The 20,117-nt window shown below is 43.1% G+C and overlaps 1 protein-coding gene across 1 annotated transcript in view; it reads left to right on the plus strand.

Annotated features, from left to right (window-relative positions):
* Positions 1–8,497, plus strand: part of LOC121905803 (forkhead box protein O6-like) — a 30,522-nt gene extending 22,025 nt beyond the window's left edge. Inside the window, exon 2 of the mRNA XM_042424326.1 lies at positions 4,471–8,497. Coding sequence (XP_042280260.1) covers positions 4,471–6,195 — 1,725 coding nt within the window. The 3' untranslated portion in view covers positions 6,196–8,497. The remainder of the gene's footprint in view (positions 1–4,470) is intronic.
* Positions 8,498–20,117: the final 11,620 nt, after the last annotated feature.

Raw genomic sequence — 20,117 nt, forward strand, 5'->3', positions numbered from 1 at the left:
TAGCCGGCGCTAATTTCCACCAATAGCCTGGAGACAGGCTTAGCTGACAAAACTCATTCCTGCGCTGAACAAAACTGCTTGTGTTGAAATCTCCCCTCCCCCTGATCCCTCCTGCCTTCTGCACAGGCAAAAACAGCATCACAATAAACACAGTTAGCGCTTCTGTTACTCCCCCTTGATTTAGGCTTATCAAATGAATGTGCACCATAGAGGGATACCCTTTGACAATACATAATGGCTCTATTCTGCATGAAATGGTTTGGTAATACCAGTCGAGTGTGGCAAACGGCTTTACCCGGTGCCACTACAAGAACAGCTGCTGTGTTCTTAGCTGGGCAAGCGCACCACGCTGCTTCACCCTTGAGGTTGTTTGAATCGGGTGAGTGGTTTCTTTTTGCCGCTTCCCAGACCCCACTCACAGTCCTTAGTTCCTCTCTCAGTTCTGTTTGAATGAGTGCACATTTGCCACAAGATGGGTCCTATAAACCGTTTGACCTGTTTCCTAGCCCCTGTGTGTGGGAGCATGTGTGTGGGTGTGTGAGCGGGAAAAACCATGAGTGGGTTCTGATGAAGGGCTAAGGGAGGGGGGTGGAGCGAGTGGGGGGCATTTTGAGGGCACCCCTTTGTGTGGCGTGGAGGGGCCCCTAGCTGTACCTCTATATTCCCACCCCTTATCCCCAAGTCCCTCCACCTCCTCCTGCCCCTCCACCCCCAGCACAGCTGCCCCCATGCCAGTCAGGTTATCCCAGATGAACCACTGGGCCTAACATAACAATCCCTAACCCCATATTACATCTACTCCCAATGCTAATGTCTGACTGACATCTTAGGAATGGCAAGGGGTGTGTTGGGAACCAAGCTAATTCGGGCAAGTGGGCACAATTACTTAACTCACAAGCCTATGGCGGTTAGACATTCTTCTGCTAACAGTGAGGATATGGCATATTGAGCACCCATATTGGCCTCATACTGCAGGTGGATTGTGTAGTTAGTCAGGCTTTGATGTGTGCTAAGCCTCAACACTGATAGCCATTAAATTTCATTGATTCTCAGCACTAAATAGGCCTCTGCAGTCTCTGAATCAAACTGAGTTTGCATGGAACTGGAGGGGGGACAGTAGAGCAATTGATTAGTGTTGTAAAATTTTCTAAAAGCTGAATAAATGGTTCTGAGGGAGATTATTATGGATGAATACCAGGAACCTGTTTCAGTTTACCAACAAATATTAAGAAATAATCTGTCGGATCAGAATCACACAAGATGTTGGAATTTGGGCCACCTGTGTGTTGTGGAAAATGAAGTGTCAACATGTCAGAGTTGTTTCAAAAGAGCCTAAGCTTTTAATCTGAGGACAGACAAGCCTATCCTGTGGCTTGGTATCTGTTGTCTAAATATCTAAATCAGCTATCAGGACTTTTAGGCCTTAATGAGAGTTGAACCCAAGCTGATTGTTTTCTTTCAACTAAGAGAGTCTTGTTCACCTTAATTGGCTTTGATAGGTCTGAAAACTATTACCCTTATCCTCTTTTACTTTATGGCCAAACTAACCCCTTTTGACCTCATTTAGTTGTGTTTGGTTGGTCAGGGCAGATATCCCGGATGACAGAACAAAGAACTCACACCAATACTTATGACTTTGTCTGTTCTTTTCAGTATTATGGGACCAGGCAGTGCATCTCTCTGCATAAGCCCAGCCACTGGTTCATTCATTATTTAGAGACCTTTCCACAAGGCCCATTGTATTAAAGGGGTATGATTTGAATAGGAAGTAGCTTCCTGGACCCAGGCGTGTGATGTGTGTGTTCCTCTCTGTCATTGTATGTTTCTGTGGGCTTCATCCGTCTGCCTCAGCAAGCCAGGGGGCTGAAAGAGAATTTCCATTTTATGAATATTTAATACATAATAAAGTTTTCAATTTTATTCTATTCAACCCGTAGGGGTAAAAATGTGGCAAAGCCACCCCTCAAGGACAAAACACAGAGTAAAGGTAGTTGATTTGATGGAGGCATCAAAAATATGGTTAACATCAGCTCATTGCCTCAGAAATCACCTGCTAAAATACAAACACAAACATTTGGAATGGTTTAACACACCGTCCTATACAAGCTTCATAGCATCCCTATTTCCCACATCTCAAACTCCCCACATGCAGCATTACTATTGGATCATAGCATATCTGGGCTGCCTGCTGCGTCCATGGTGACCTGGCATGGCTCCATGTGAGACACCCAGCTGGGAGTGCCCCTGAATCAACTTGGGATTAGCCACGGATTGTTTGGGATTACTCGGGGATGGAGGGGGATTAGCAGTGACTGCCTGTTTCGGGGGCGTGAGGGCCATAGGCTGGCCAAATTGCCCCTGACTCAGACTCAGGGAACAGAAGGCTGATAGAACCACACCCACAGTGGAACCGACTACAACCTGCGCTATTCTTAGATTCTAAAACACACACACACACTAACAGGATGACAAAGAAAAACATGTGGTGGAAAACTACATGACAGGAAGCCAGCAGCTAGCGATGATGATGATGATGCCATGACTGGCCACCGTCCGAAATCTCTCAAATCTCTCTAGCAGGTGGATTCATCAGATAAAGAGGGTTTGGGATGATGACAAATCCCTCCAAGTTCAATGGGGCTGCTCTTCTCTCATATGGGGATAAATCGAGATTTGAATCAGACAAGTCACACAGAGTTGCAGCATGAAGTGGTTCAGCTCTGTGAAAGATGCCCCATTTACAATCGGCCTTGGTGGAATGGCATGAAAGCTTACATATGTTTTAATTCAGGCATGCACAGGACTTGATGGGGATGATTTGGAGTGGTATGATAGGTGGATGATCCAGCCAGGGTGAGACAGGGAGTTGGCGCGGCACGTTGAAAAGCCGTCAGAAGCAGGGAGCGGGCATCCCCTGCGGACCTGCACTGCCGAGATGAAAGGCTGTTTAGTGTTGGAGCAGCAGCATCAAACAACCGCCTCCTCTTGCATCCTTTTCCCCATCCCCCACTCTCCCTCCATCTCTCTCTCTCTCTCTCTCGACTCTCACCACAATATGATATAGTTCTGCTGTTGCACGTTTACCCGGTTGCCATGGTTACCCAATGCCGGAGGTGTCACAGCAAGATAACCCAAGGAGGCATTCACAGATCACCTGAATTCAGTTGCCTCCCTTTTATGTGTTCTCCGCCACAATTTGATTTATTTGTTTCCCTGCCGTGCAATTCAGTGTGAATACAAATAATCCACAACATAATGGAGATGGTGGAAGTGTGAGTACCCCTCAATCTGAAACAATCTATTGTACCAGTATATTCCTAAACCACAGGAGGTGCTTTTGATTTGATATTTTCCTGCTTGAGTGTCAAAATGCCTTGCATACAACAAAGAGCAGAATTGCAACGACAGACGCTGTTGCACATCAGGAACTTTCAGCATTCAGCAACCCTTGAGATGTAAATCATAATAAAAAACTATATCCTATGAATTACTGAGTCAGTGACTGTACATGCCGCCATGGAGGATAATGGGAAAGTAATTGGTGACACACTATAATTGAAGGCATAGAGATTGAAAGCAGAAGTGGAAAATGACTGTTGTGAGCACAGAAGTGTGTGAAATAAGGAAAAGGAAAAATCAAGACAGAAATGTGTCAGTCAGAAATATGTAGCACTCAGTGACAAAAGAGAAAGAAGGATCGTGATAAAGACAGAAAAGGGGAGGGCAGTGGAGATAGGCAGTGAAGGTAGATGTTGGAGGGTGGGATACATCCATTAGCCTTCCTTGCTCCTGGCTCAATCTTGCGATACATCCCCCCATTCAAGCTACAAGAGTGAAAGAGACAGGGCTGGCACTAAGCCAGACTGGCACTGACTTCAAACATACAGTAAGCCCGACCACAGCAGCTTACATCAGCCTGGCTGAAAGGAGAAGTAGAGGGGGACAGATGGATTGATGGAAATGAAAGTGGGAGGATTGACGTACATAAGGAGAGTGTCTCAAGATAGAGTCTCGGGTCATTTCAGGTTGGTTGAGGCTGACAGGGTCTTTCTCCGTGCCAGCTGTAGCTGTCCTTCGAACGTGTTTGTGTTTTTAAATGCGCTCTCAATTTTCTGACTCTGACTTTGGTTGACACTGATTGCATAGAGGGTTGAGTATCTAACTCTGTGTGTTTTGTATATTTAATAATAGATATGGAAGCAACCTGGTAATTTGGCACAATTTATCTATGACTCAGCATGTATAGACTGAATGATTTATAAGCAGTGTTGACAGCTGTGGTTGTGACTAGGTTTTTTTGAATTCTTATTTTCCTCTGGAATATTTGATGTGAATCTTATGCAAATTTTTTAAGTGTAATTTTAAGTGTTCACCTAAAAGAGGCAGTTAATGTACAAATATTAAGTGGTGTGAGTTAGTATAGTGTAATTTCATTTGATCTCTCACACTGTCTCTCTTATCTCTCTGCAGAACTCCATCCGTCACAACCTGTCTCTCCACACGCGTTTCATCCGGGTGCAGAATGAAGGGACAGGGAAGAGCTCCTGGTGGATGCTGAACCCAGATGGAGGGAAGATGGGCAAGGCCCCGCGCCGACGAGCTGTTTCCATGGACAACAGCACCAAATATCTAAAGAGTAAAGGCCGCGTTAGGGGCAAGAGGGTTGGGCGTCCTGGGATAGGAGCTGGGTCTGCCGTGGTGGGGCTCCAGGGTTCCCCTGACCATGGCAGCCCACCACGTAAAGGCCTCCCAGGTGCTGGAGGTACATCTGGGACAGATGGAGAATTTGATGCCTGGACAGACCTCCACTCCAGGGCCAGCTCATCAGCCTCCACCCTGAGTGGGCGTCTGTCACCCATCCTCGCTGAGGGAGAACCAGAGGAACCAGAGGAGGGAGGCCTGTCCTGTTCCACCTCACCCCACCTCTACCCCTCACCAACCAGTGCCCGCTCTCCATCCATGGGGGCAGGGAATCGTTGTCCTCCCCTTGAGCAGTTGCCTCAGCTGGCTAACCTGACAGGTGCCATCAGTCTTGATGAACAGCTGATGGAGGATGGTTATCATCACCATCACCCACAGCAGCAACACCAGCAGCATCCTGCTGTTGGTAGACATAAGCACCAAACCCCTGTCTATCACTACAACTCTGGAGTGAAGGGGCAGAACTCCTATGGTGCAGGTGTGTATGGTGCAGCAGGCATGGGGATGCTGCGCCACCACTCGCCCATGCAGACCATTCAGGAGAACAAGCCAGCCAGTTTTTCTGGAACCATGCGGGCATATTCCAGCACCAATGCCCTGCAGAGTCTGCTAACAGGGGGGTCAGCTGGGCAGCAATACTGTGCCAAGGACATGATGCTAGGACAGGAGAGAGAGAGCCATCCCATGATGGGCCAAGCTTGTAATGGAGTAGGCTCCAACCATCACACCCACCACCCTGGGCACCACAATAGCCACAGCCACAATGGACCTCTTAGTCACAGCTCAGCCCATAGCCATAACAGAACTCACAGCCATACTCCTACTCATAATCACAACAATGTAACCAATCACAACTCACCTCACAGCCTCACTCACAATGGTCACAACCTCAGCCAGAGCCATAACCACACACCACCCGGGGCTCCGGCCCTGACCCCACGTGGCAACAGCAACCAGCTGCAGACCTACAACCACAAAGCTCCCTACCTGTACAGTCCCCCATCACATGCTCACCTCCCTGCCTCCACCACCCTGCCCCCAAACCCAGCAGGTATGCTTGGCATGCCCCAGGACTCCTGTCATGTAGCCACTGCTCCACACCCACACCCCCGTCACAACCATTACCCCGACCCACAACACCAAGGCATGGCAAATGGACTGTTCCACCATGGCCAGGGGATGGGGGGTGGTAGCGGTAACAACAACTACCTTGGCTATCACCAACCACACCCCCATGAGAGACTACCAGCTGACTTGGACATCGACATGTTCCATGGTAGCTTGGACTGTGATATGGAGTCCATCCTCCTCCATGACATTTTGGACTCTGGGGAGGAAATGGACTTTAACTTTGACTGCTCCCTAGCTCAGGGTGTGGGCATTGGAATGGGTATGGGCATGGGTGTGACCGTGGGCATGGGAATGGGAATGGGGATGAGCGGACTGGCTGGTCCACAGCAAGCTCATAGCAACCAGAGCTGGGTTCCTGGCTGAAGTGTAGGACAACACACCCTGCCCTCAGAAAGAACTACCCTACCCATAAAGCACTGTGCTCAACTGTGACATTCCTGACTTGACACAGAGACTATAGGACCAACACTCCTGTCTTTCTTTGTTGTCTTGACAATTCTTCTTTCACCCCCTCCTCTTTTGATCCCCTTCCCCCCGAGAGATCTAGTTCATGTCACATTAGGTTTTTCCTCATATCAGCTATACTGTGATGACAATCTCTCAGCTGTGCTCGCCCAACATCGCTTCTCATCTACCATGAGAACAACTGAACTCTCAATGCACTTTATTGCAAGTGGGTCACATCTCGCAGTGCAATGCGTTCACAGAGCAGCTCAGGCAGAGCTTGGCATGTTTTGCTAGGTGGCTGCAGTACTTGACAGGAACAAATGAGGAAATCACAAGCTGTGTTGATAAAGTAATCTTGGCAGTGTATTAAAATTGGACTCCTTTTCTCAAAGACCGTCATTGTCAGCAGTAAGGACTTTTTTTTCTACAAAAAAAATCCCTTGTTGCATTGTCGTTGGAACTTCTCTTTTTAATTCAGCGTTACCTCAAAATCTTAGAGATGGCCTGTTCCTCATTATTCACCTTACAAACTTAAAACAGAATAAAATATATTTCATTTAAACCTGAATCAGAAACTGGTTAATATGCAATGTATTCAAATAGATTTCTGATCTGAAACCAGTATAATGATAATGACATTCAAATGCTCATCAGATCCAATTATCTTACATCAGCAGTCCTGTTATTTACAGCTTCATGCATTTAGACCTTGGCACTTTGACTTTTCTCTTGTATGTAACATTTTGTTAATGCCCTTTTGACATAGGTTAGAAAATATTGTTGCTACATCATTAAATGGATTCTATCATTACTGGCTAGCATGCAATTTGGTGAATTAAAATGTTGTATCACTTTGTCTCACCTGGGCTTCTCGTGCTAGTTTTTCTCTCTCTCTCTCTCTCCCTCTCTCTCTCTGCCTGCCAGTGGAGACAAAGTGACCATTCCTCACACCGAGCCATTAACGTGGCTTGATTGAAATTCAGCATCTTGCTTTTAATCTCCAAAGTGATGCGGCAGCGATGCGTCATTATTGAGAATCTAACGCGTTGTCCTCCCATCTCTCACCCCGGCCGTCCGGGCAGCCACTTGCCTCTCCAACTTAATGTGCCAAGAAAGTGAGACAAAACTGTGATTAACGCCAAGTCACTCTGCTTGCTGTCCTGCTCTGAGGAGGCCAATGTCACTGTCGTCTTGCCTGCTCACAGAGGGTACAAATGGAAAAGATGGAGACAAGGATAGAACAAAAGTCTGTTGTTACAGTGGGATCAATCACCAGCCTCAGTTTCCATGCTGTTTGGGTGTGTGTGTCTGAAAACAGGTAGTGTATCTGTATTGTAAATCATCCTCATTGTCTGTATTTTGTGTTTCCTTGTTCCCATGTTTTCAGTGCTTATACCCTGAGCTTCAAATACTTCAGCAGTGCAAAGAGAGAGATTTAAGGAGAGAACAATCAGCCAATCTGAGTGGCATAAGTCTATGTCAAACAGGGTTGCAAAGCCCCACAGCCATCCACACCCCCTTTTTGTGTGTTTATTCTGTTGTCTTGTAGTTGTTGTTGTATTGTTGAAATTTTAAGGGCCAACAAGGACAGCGCTGAAATATCCATAGTATAAGGATGGTGAAATGATGTTGGTAGTGCAGTATGACCTTCCTATGCTCCAATACCGTGCACCCTCCCACATGTGCTCCGCTCAATTGTCTCTATGTTTGTGAGTGGGGGAGTCTGAAGCTTGTTTCTCACTGGCCTTGGGAGAGAAAAAAAGAGGACACCCCTATTCTTTAGTTCCCTCAAGGAGACTCACTGTGTTTTGTCTGTACCAAGTACGGCACACAAAAGAAAAGAAGAGGGTTAAGGGTGGGGTGGGGGTTATTGTTACAGCCAAAGGTCAAGCACGGCACAGACTATCAGACCCATTACGGAGGTAAATACCTTTATTTCAGGGCTTTTAGCCGCACTGGTTCCAGTTAATCTCTGGTGGAAAATGTGTGGAATTTTCTAAGCAAATGGGCCTCACAAAGCAGTTATGTTATAACCTGTGCTACAGACATTAGCAATGCCCTGCTATTGGAAAGAGAGCTATATATGATGTCTAATTTTCCTATATTTATTTATGAAAGAGATTGGTCTTTGTCACTCCTAAATGTGGTAGTTGTTTGAGTCAACTCCTATCCCTTCCTCTTTTTTTCTCTGTTTTTTAAGATGTCACTCTCCCTTTGCCCCTTTTACTGACTTTTATTTTGTACAAAATCTATATATTAAGAATATTGTATAATAGTTTTTAAAATCTCAAAAGAATATCAGTTTTGTTGTCTATTTCTTTTTTAAGAGAATGTATCTCATCATCTGGTGACTGTTAAATAAATGAAATTAAAAGAAAGACTGTCTTCATTGTTGCATTTGTGTGACTATGACCATAAAGACAAATTTGTTTTCATGAAAACACACAGTGACCTTTTCCTTACAATTCAGAGACTCTGAGACTCTAAGCTTACTTGTGCTTGTCAAGTGCTATTTCTCTCATGTGCTTGTATACAGTAGCTGCCAAGATGAATGAATGTGTGTTGCTTGTGAATTTATTTCTTTATTGCCCAGCTTGTATCATTTTTAAAACATAACTCCTTTCACACATACAGACAACCCCTCTTGGCAGTCGTGTTTGACCAGGACACCAAGTCGCTGTGTGGGCGGCAGGAGGAGTGGGCTGTATGAATGAAAAATGGGAAAAAAGTGCCTTCACATATGTCTGGAAGCATCACTTGTGTTTCAGACTGCATGAGAAAGAAAGAGAGAAATGGTGTGTGTGTGTGTGTGTGTGTGTGTGTGTGTGTGTATACGCACATGTGTTTGTATGTGTGTGCGGGAGAGAGAGATAGTTTCTGACAGACAGACAAAACAAGGAGGCACCCAGACAGCCAGACGGAGTTGCCGGGATTGGAGTAATAGGTGTGTATACATGTGTGTGTGTGTCTGTGTGTGTGTCATAAGGCTTGTTATGGCCCATGAAGCGGTATAGGTTGGGCCACAGCTGTCCTGGTCCCATTGGAGGCGTTTTCACAGGAGGAGTGTGCAGCGCTACAGCGCCATACTGCCAGGCCCCAGGGGAGTCCCTGCCTCTACACTCACTCAGACATGTACACACACACACACAGACACCACACATGCACATTCACACACATACATTTGAAAATACCACAAATTCACACATTTACACAAAGAGGCACAGTTATGAAACCATACGCACCGACACGCACACGCTCAAACAATCATTTCTCACTTAGATGTACAGTTTTAATTGACTCCACTTGGCAAAGCCTCTCTGCAGGGAGAGAAGTGAGAAGTGGAGGGAAAGGTGTGGAGGGAGGAAGGCAGGCAGCGTATATTAAAAGCTAAAGTGCCTGACACAAAAACACACAATTAAAATGTGTTTTTGTAAGCATTTTTGGGGGTCTGATGAGCGTAAATACGGTCCAGTAACTTTATAAGATGTTTCATAATTTCACAATTAGGCCAAACTGAGTGTGATTGAGTGTAACTGAGACTAGGAGTCTGGCGTATGGCCAAAGTCTCACTCTTCCCTGCCTTTCTCCTGAGAGAGATAGAGGTTGAGGTAGACAGGAAGGCAGTCCAGTCCAGGTGCTGCGCCTCGGGGAGGGTCTGCTCTTCTGTTCCTCATTATCAGCGAGTGAGAGAAGCTGTGTTACAGTGTCATTATTCATCCACTCAAGCATCTGGGAGCAGGTCCTTCCTTACTTGGCCCAGTGATATTGCTGTCGAGACCGCCCTTGGAGCTAAAGGCTGGCTGGGGACACTGCTAAGAGACAGACCCACCCAGGCAAGGCTCCAGGGTACAGATGTCCTTGAGTACTTATGAGGATTCAGCAGTTCTTACTTTCCAGCCAAACTGCAAAGTGAGAAAATGCTCTATCTCCAAAATTCAATTGTTCATAGAAATTATTAACCCACCCATATATAGAAGGGGGGAGTTTGATGTACTGCCTTCAGAATAAATGCCAAGACTTATTCTCAGCCATTGCAACCACTGTGAAAATAAGCTTTAATAATCATCTTTACAATCTTTACTATCTTTATTAGTACATAACTTTCCAAAGCATTGTTTCAAAGCCATTTGAAAAAAATAAGCAAGAAGAATAATGTAAAAGGAAACGAAAAAGCTACTTTAATTGGTTTATAATCATTACACAAATTCAGGTAACTTTTAAGATGTAACTAAGCTCCAAAGATGCATAAACAGATGATTAAAATCAATCAATCAATCAATCAAAAATCAATCCTACAGGATATCTTTTAGTAGAAAAAAAACAGACTGCACACCTCTTTTAACTTGTCTTCATTACCCTCAGGATGCCAAAAGGTGCTGACATCATCAACTCCACATGGGAAAAAGAGCTCATAGAGACACCAATAGACCATAGAGAGAGGGCTCCTACTGGCTAAACTGTTGAATTAGGGAATGACAGTTTGGATTTTAGAAACTAAAGCCAACAAGTTGGATTGGAGGCTACAGTGAGATTAAAAGAATTAAAAAATTGAATACTGCACTTGTGTTCTGCTAAAATAAGGCCAAGAGTCGTCTTTGTGCTCTGAAAGTATTTTGAAATTGTAAAGTTATCAGAACTATAGGCATGGTTATAAAGGGCAGTTTTAGAGACAGGATCAAGGGATTGAGACTGCATTTCTTAGTGAGGTGTTAAACCATCAAAGATTCAACTAGAATGGAAAATGCAAACACCAGAGAGTAATTTGTAATACATAAAATGATGTCATTGACTAAAAATGAGTAGAGGACTGATGAAAAACTTTGTGAGACAGTGTGGTGCCCAGATCTGGAACATCTCATCACAACAATATTTGTATTGGAGGCAGACAGGTGTCTATGGGAGAGACTATAATCTAGAGACATCAAGTAATCATTCATGACATACACTAATAGAGCATTAGCTAGAATTGTGCTCTTTTTTTTTGTCTTTTTTGCTGAAACCAGAGTTAAAAGCGGTGGGTCTGGTGCACAGACCCTTGAGCAACAATAAGACAACAACACAATTGGCCTCATTGAGAGATAAAAACATTTCTTTGAATCAACTGGGGTGAACTTAATTTACGAATAATTAGTGTGTGTTCTACAACGAAGAACCAAATTTAAAGACTTAATGGTTCCAAAAGGAAAATAGTATCACATTTTCGTATATATCATTCCGATAACTCAAATCATGAAAGGCATGAGAGGCTCTATAAACTACACCGCAGAGGAGTCTTTGCATCACTTCAGATAGCTTAAATTTCATCACATCTATGTAAACAAACCTTAACCGCATCAGCAAACATTAATAACTTGGATTCAGTTGTTGCTTAGTGTTAGTCCATGTATTAAAATACCTGTCAATCAATTTGGGAATGATATCAGTTTCCAGTCGTGTGCTTTGAATTTTGGTTGTTGGACTACTCTTTTGTTTGTATTTGAATCACAGACTGTGTCTTAACTATTTCAAAATAAAAAAATAAATAAATGAAAATCCCATACTTTATCAATTCAGAAATGTTAAGACTGATGTGATTCTTGAAATAAGCAAAAAAACCATCTAGCTTTCTGATAATAGATGTTTTGGGATATCACTGCATCAACCATGCAATTTCTTGTGGGCTGTTGCTGAAAATTAGATTGGCTATCTTACCAAGATAAAGATAAGCTTGATGACAGTATCTATCTTTAATAAGAAAAAAATTGATTTAATCATTCTAAATAAAAGATCTCTGAATTAATGTTTTTTGCAGTGCAATGACATCTTTACGCTTTGTATTTGCTTGAAGGCTTGTATTGGAATTCTCTGTCATCCAGTCCAATCAAGCTATGATACACTGAAGCAATGTAGCAGGAGTGTAGAAAAATGAATAGTGGACACAGAATACAGATCGTCCTGCTGAAGGTGTAAGGTGTAGCCTAGAGAGCAGAAAAATGCTTTAAACCAGAAGGCAAATGTTCAAGACCCAAGCATCCACATTGCTGGAGTGTCCCTGAAAAAGACATTCTCCAGGTTACCTACCAGCTCTGACTAACCTCTGCAGGTGTGGTGTGGGGGATGGATGGACTTTCTGAGCACTGATCAATTGTGGATACATTAAAAAAAATCAGTCACAAGAGATGCCCAACAGTCACTTTCAGGTTGAGATGTACTGTAAAGCAATATGACCTCATGAAATCTGCCCCAGGATTGGGATGTACCAGCTGTTTGTAAATCCATCACCAACTTCTTTCCTAAGTTCTCATAATAACAATTTAATAAATCTGGTTGGCGCCATTAGAACCTGAGACATGTCTTAGCTACTAATGTGCACCCATCGAATCAATAGTGATCAACAATGTAAACAGGAGGTCACTGCAGCATCACAAGCTGTAACATAACTTTCAAAACTAAGAGTTAGAGCCAAGAGATCTATACTATAAGAGATTTACACTATCCTTTGGTGTAAATGTAGGTATGAAATATATTAACATGAAGGAAATGTGTACGAAGGGTAAAATATCTGATTAAGCTAACCAAACCAACATTATTAGATAATTTAGTCTAACATTACTGGCATAACATATTGTAATTTGAAGTATGTTGTGTATTTTGTGAAATGCAATCAACAGATCTCAAAAGTAACAATGAGGGTAACTGTAAATTTTGATTCAAAGCTCTTTCAAAGCTTATGTCGTCATTAGTTATTGCTAAAAAAAACAAAAAAACAAACATAATCTCTATAAAATCATCTCATCTCAAAATGTTTAAAAAATATATAGATTACATAATCAAGTTGGACATCCTGCCACTGTCCAGGGCTAACGACTTCTTCCTGATTAAAAGAAAATTACCAACCAGGAAATCCTCCTATCTACTGCTCTCCTCTGCACAACACGCCCACTTTACTACATGACACACCCCCTCCTCCTCGATGTTGTCACCATAACATCATAATACACGACACTGAACCTGACCCCTAACCCTAACCATCTTACCGCCCATGCCTACACCGAACCAAGTGGGTGTGTCATGTGGATACTGCGAGTCCACAGATAGACCTACTTGCTATCTTTTGCACGTTATTACACCAATCACTGTCCTTAATGAACCCAAACCCCCACCCTCCCGCCTCTTCCCTCTTGTCCCCATTTCACCCTCCTCCAGTGTAGACAGACAAGACAGATGTAATCAGATCTTTTCCCTTCTCCTCTGATCCACTCATCAGGAGTGGGAGAAGAGAAGAGGTAAATGTGTGTACAAGGGGAGGGGGTGACCTAAAGCGGTGATGACACAATTAATGTCAAATTAATGCTCATCCCGAGCGTCGACATCGCCTCACCTTCTTGTATCTCTCCCCGCCCTCACCTTGCTACCTCTGTCTTTCCCTCCTCTCTTCCTCCTTTATTTTTCTCCCAACACACATCCAGCTTGCCTCACCCACCCCTCCCTCCTCTCTCGCTTCTATCAAACTGCACTTGGCCTAATCTCACACATGGGGGGAGCTCATCTCAGTGTTGTGCTGATGTGTTGCAACTAACTTAGCTCACTAGCACACAGAGTACGGTGTGGAGTGCTAATAGGGGCTGGAGGGGTGGGTGTAGAGGGGTGGCAGAGCGGGAGTCCTGATTGGTGTCTCTAATTACGGCTTGATACTAAAGAGTAATTAATGAGTTTGTGGCTGATGGCAGCAGCTTTGGAGCGTCAGACTCGATCGCAGGAGATAAGAGCTGTTTGTGCAGAGGCCATGCAGGATCCCAAGGGGCACAGATACATTCTTATTCTTTATTTGGATCCCCATTAGCTGCCGCTAAGGTAGCAGCTACTTTTCCTGGGGTCCACACATACAACAAAAACATAACATGTATAATAAGACATGTAACACATGTAACAAGTCTCAATAAAAACATGTTCATGACAAGTAAAAGTCAAGAAAAAAACGAAATATCACAACACATCAAACCGCATTCCATTGTGTTTGTTCAGGTCCGTTAAACATTGGTTATCATGCAGGCATATGGGCATACACACACACACACACACACACACACACACACACACACACACACACAAATATACTCAATGTGCTTATTATTATTGACAGTTACTCTACATCTACTCATAATTACATAAAGTGCACTGCTGAGTTGAATTCAGGTAAAATAATTTATCTTATGACATAGGAGAGTAAGATAATGTAGGTTTAGAAGCTTTAGTTGACATTTGAAATGTAAGTTGTGTTATTAATAAGTATTCTTTACATTCAGTATTGACCAAATGAGTGATTAATTTCCAAAAAAACAGACTTTTCTAAAGTGTAAAAATATCACCACCTGAAGAAAATTTAAACAGTATCCTCATTTGCTAACAAACACATGAGTATATGCAACCACACAGACATGCAGTTCATATTTACATTATGTCCCTTATGAGATCAGTCTTGTATGTGCTCTACTGCTCGGATTGATTGTTTGCTGTATAACAAATCACCTACAGCTTAGACTCATGTGGTTTAGCTATGAAAACGAGAAATCACAGAACATACCAGATGTGTAAGTTTTCATTCAGTGCATTTTGACAGTTAGAGGCATAAAATAGATTCCTAAGATTCTCAAGGCTGGTTTAATATTCACTCATATTTTTGGTCTGGTTCAGTACATCACCTGTTGTCTCTTTGGGTTTTTTTGTGATGTTTCACTCTCTTCAGCAGCCACCTTTTATGCATGTTTTTTTTTTTTTTTGGTTTTGCAAAAATTGACAGTTTTTTGGTGAAAAATCTGTAATAAACTAAATCAATAAGCCTTTTGATCACAGGTCTTGTGCCTGTATGAGCAACAGATAAAGAGATATAATGATGTGAAGTGGGCAAAGAGAAATACAAAGCTTGAAGGACAATATATGTGCTTTTGACTGTGTGTGTGAGACAGAGAGAAAGCTTAAATGTGTGTGTGGCTGTGAGAGAGAGAGACAGCGTGCTGAGGAGTGTCTCTAAAACAGGGGCAACTGTAGTGTAGTTAATGAGGCCTGCAGTCGAAAGCCCAGTGTGTGAGCACATCGTGTATATCTGTGTCTAAGAGAGAGATAGAGAGACAGTAAATGTGTGTGTTTTCATGTGAGCGAGGTGAGTTACCCAGTGTGCAGTCTTGCTTGACCCTCAGTAAGCCTGTCACCTGGAACCAACGGGGCTCAGAGAGGAGAGAGCAGGAGGGAGGGCGTGGGGATGAAACAGAGACAGTGAGGAAGACTTTAAAAAAAAAAAGGCGGTGCCTCTCACTCAACCGAATAACTGGAGCAGACTTTCAGCATGGCTGCTAACAAGCTCTCTGTCTCTCTTTCACTCTCTCTCTCTGCTTCCTTTCATTTGTCTCTCTCTCGTTACCCTTCCATTTCTTTGCCCTCTGCAGAATGCACTTTAATGAACAGTGTATGTGTGTGTGTGTGGGTATGACTTAAGTCACTTTCAGGGACATAAACCAGACTGAAGACCAGTTGATTGAGGACGGCTTATGCGACTGGGCATAAAAGCTGTATCCCCAATTGGTAAAATGCTGATTTTTGGGTCAATGGCTATAAGGTTAAGGTTAGGTTAAGTTTGAGTCAGGGTAAGGGTTAGGTTTAGGCAAGTAGCGGTTATGGTTAGAGTTAGGGTAAGTATCCAGGAAATGAATGTAAGTCTATGTAAATACCCCAAAAGTGACTTAAGTAAATGTGTGTGTATATGTGTGTTTGTGTGCAGGTTACCATAAGAGATGCCTCACAACAGCTTCTGATTATAAAACCCATGTAAAGAGACAAAGAGCGAGAGTGAGAGAAAGGCTGCTATAGTGAGACAAGCTCCAGCTTTTCACAGCTCACCCCCACTGGGAACTGAGCTGACAAACAATGTGAAGTTGACTGCCTTCATAGTAGCATGCTAGGCTAACCGCTAACAGCTGCCCCTTCAGTGGCTCCTTAATGGACTTTTTGGTAGGGTTGTTGGGTTGTGTATTTTTTTTTCTTTTTCCTAGAGTGAGATGAGAGGATCGATATCAATTTCATGCCTGTGTCTCTCTCGTGTGAAGGAACCAAAACTGTTCTGACTTTGGCAGAAACTTTTGTGTTGAAGTAGGACTCAAGTGGCAACTACCACGGCTTGAGGCTGAAGTCAGTATGGAAATTCCTGAAAGTGCAATGCCGCCAACGGCCTCTAGATGCTGGCTCCAAGAATCCCTGGCTCCAGTTGACTCCCATGCAAGAAGTGTCAACTTCTCTCGAGAAATACTAAGTAAATAATTTTTTTCAACCAGTCATTATGGTCTCACTCACTAAATTTGGGCCCTCTAATAAGTGTGCTGGTGGTTATTTTGAAAATGATTGCTCCATTAATAAGATTTGAAGGCTTACAGTCAGGGTGGGAAATTAGCACCAGTCACCAGACAAATGGTGGTAAAATATGAAAGTGGCTAGTAGATTTCAGACACCAAATAATGGTTTACTATTGAGTGGCTGGTGAATTTGAACATTTATCTGTCAGTGGCTGGAAAATGTTCACATTGTAAAAAGTTAATTTCCCACCCTGCTTATAGTAGGTTTTGATATCTGCCGTGTGGGCATTGATTGACAGCTGTGATTGACACTTCTCTCGCCTGCTGCTCTCCCCGGCTCCTCGACTCTTGGACTTCTGGAGCTTCTCTTACAGTGATTTTTCTCCAAACACACAGTTCTGCCACACAATATTTCAGTATGTTTAATATTATTTGCGATTAATAATACCTGCCCTGTTAGTGCAATCTCTCTAAAGTAGCAAATGTTAGCCCAGGTGTGCACTGGTCAGTGTTTCCAGTAAGTTATGGTGTTTCCTTCAGTCTGAGGTAGTGGGGCCTGTTTCCAGAGCATGAAAAGCAACATCCCGCACTCCTTATTTGGAAGTAATATATTTTCAAAGCCTTTAATGTCAAAGCTGGAATCAATAGCCTCGATTAGCATCAAGACTGGAGACAGTGAATCAACACCTTTGCAGCTATTTGACTTGCATATTTTTTTCTTGTTTAGTACATAAACAAAAATGTAAAACTCACAAATGGTTTTATGGGGAGTTCGTGCTAGAACTATTTATTCGCAAACAACAACTGAGTGCACAGCTTCTCAAAGTCTTGTCGTCACAGTGAAGTTACCAGGTGTGATACAATTGTGCCTGGATAGAGACTAAAACCAAAACCTGTGCTAATGAAAAACAATAGCTCCAACACAGTAACACCCCCTCAAATCACAAAATGTTGCTGTTACATTTCTGTTATTTACAGGTTAAACAAGTGAGACACATCATGTCGATTAGTGAGCTTCGAATGTGTTGGTAGATGTATTTTTTTTTAACAAATTTGGACACGACTAGATTGAGTGCTTTCCCTTCTTTACAGTGTTCATGCTAAGCTATGGGTTAAACACGCCCTGTCTCCAGCTCCATACTTAACACCCTGACATGAGATTGATATGGATTTTCTCATTTAACTCTCAGAAAAAAGAACAAATACATGCATTTCTAGATGTTAAACTACTTCTTCAAAACAACTGAAAATTTGTGCCAGTGCAGTAAAAATATCTCAACCTGTCTCTAATGCAAATCAACTCTCTAAATTCAATTTTCAGTCATCCAAGACTCAACTGGCCTTATTGTTTCTTGTTTCCTGATACAGAAACTCATTTCAAACACATTTTCCAAACAAGCAGATTTCTTTTGGAAACTGGTTAAATTTGGTTAAAATATATTTACTGCACTTGTGATTTCTTTTACTTTTTTAAAGGAAAATAAGGTTTTCAGGACTCAGTTAAAGAAAAAAAAAAAGATTTGTTAAGGTGGAGAATTGCGTGGCATCAAAAAAGAATAGACATACAAAAGGTATTTATTATGCTACTTTAGTGGAATTGGTGACGGTATGTTTTCTATTTATAAAATATCAAGGCAGCTTAGTGGGCCAATGGAGAGGGAAGTGTAGATGGATGCTGGGAAACATGTGTAACTGAGTATTTCTGGTGACTTTGCCGGTGGAGAGGTCCCAACAGAACAACAGAGGTCCCCCTGGTGTTAGTAGAGGTCCCTGTGGTGGAGCTCTGCCATGGGCCTGCCTATCAGGAAATAAAAAAGGGGGCTTCTGCAAACAGAGTGCGTATGATGGTGGGATTTAGAGGGCAGATTTTTTTTTTTTGTCAGCCTGTGAGAGTAGAGCCCTAACAGGCAATCACAGTGGAGGAGGGTGTATGTGTGTGTGAGGGCATCCATCATAATATTGTCTGCCCAAGGGCCAGTTTTTCACACACTCGAATTATAGATATAGCACTGACAGTAGCACACACTGTCACTCAGAAATGTCTGTGCACAATATATATATATATGCACAAACAAGAGTGCAAAAACACACAATCATTCCTCACAACAAGCTCTGCCAGTGTACCCCTCAGACACACACACATTGCCCATGCCATCCACTTTAGAAGCACATACTGCTTCTACACACCACCTAGATACACACGCACACACAAACCTTGCCTCTCGCTATTCCAGCAGCAGTCGGCATGCAGACAGGGTACAGTGTGTAGTACAGTGCATTGTGGTGGTGGTGGTGGTGCTTCTGTGCTGAGAGGAGCAGTCCAGTCTAGACGGAGGCGATAGACATCTCATTAGGCTCTCGCTTGCTTTCCCTCCTCTACAGCACCCGCTGGCTAGCAGCCTGTCCTCACTCTGAGGGCCAGGATAGAGAGGAAAGGAGGGAAAAAGATGAAGAAAGGTGGGAGAGAAGGAGGCATAACTGGGAGAGGGAATAAAGAGCAAATGAGAAAGATGGGTGGGGGGAGGAGGGGGAGCGGTAGAGGAGGGAAAATTAGACAATGATAATAGCAATAATAGTCTTGATCCTCCAGGAGGCCCACTCCCAGAGGCTCCTTCTCTCTCTCTCATGCTCCTTCTCTCCTTCAGTCCCTCTGCTGCCCTCCCTCCTATCTTCCCTCCTGCTGCTGTTTCACTCTTAATTAATTTCTCACTACTCACCAGAGCCCAGAGCTGCAGCTCTCCTCAGCTGGCCTCTGAGACTACTCTCAGATCAGTGTTCCCGTTGCCTCACAGCCACAGCGGCTCATTTCTGCCTGTGCCGCGTTTGGCTTCAAATCAGTGCTGAAGGTAGGCCTACACCGTGACATTGCCATGAGGGATGGATTCGCACTTAGATCAGTTTCACTTGCATGAGTCACTGTTAGGCTATCTGCTCTGTCAGTCCATTAGGCTTTACGGGGGTCAGCTGATGTGCTCTTCGGTGTGCGGCAAAGTCAAATGGCCTTCACTCAAATCAGATTATTTTCTTCCATAACCGCAAACCACAGTGTGACTTTTATGAACTACCCATGTCATCTGCATGCCCACGTTGGTGCTTGTGTACAGAAATACAAAGAAATTACTTGAAGACACAAACTTTTCACAAAATGGTTCTTATACTGACATGGTTAAATTGAAAATATCCAAAAAGGTGTGCGATATTAATCGATAATTTTGGTTTATCAAAACTTGGGGCTTATTTTTGTAGTTTGGCTTTCCTTCTAATCAGTAATATTACAATTTTACACAACAAGTTACAAGACAAACATAGTGACAATGTTATAAAAAAAAAAGTCAGACGTGGAAATAAACAAGCCTTCAAATGATCATACATGTTTTTACGAACCCCTAGGTTAGGCAAACTTGGTTTGGAAGAGACAACAAAGGTAAACAGTAAATTTTTACCCAAATTGTCAATTTTAGTGGTCCCCAACCTTTTTGACCTGCAATGAAGAAATGTTTACTTGTGACCTGAAAT

Source organism: Thunnus maccoyii, chromosome 10 (genome assembly GCF_910596095.1).
Source record: "Thunnus maccoyii chromosome 10, fThuMac1.1, whole genome shotgun sequence".
Taxonomy (NCBI): domain Eukaryota; kingdom Metazoa; phylum Chordata; class Actinopteri; order Scombriformes; family Scombridae; genus Thunnus; species Thunnus maccoyii.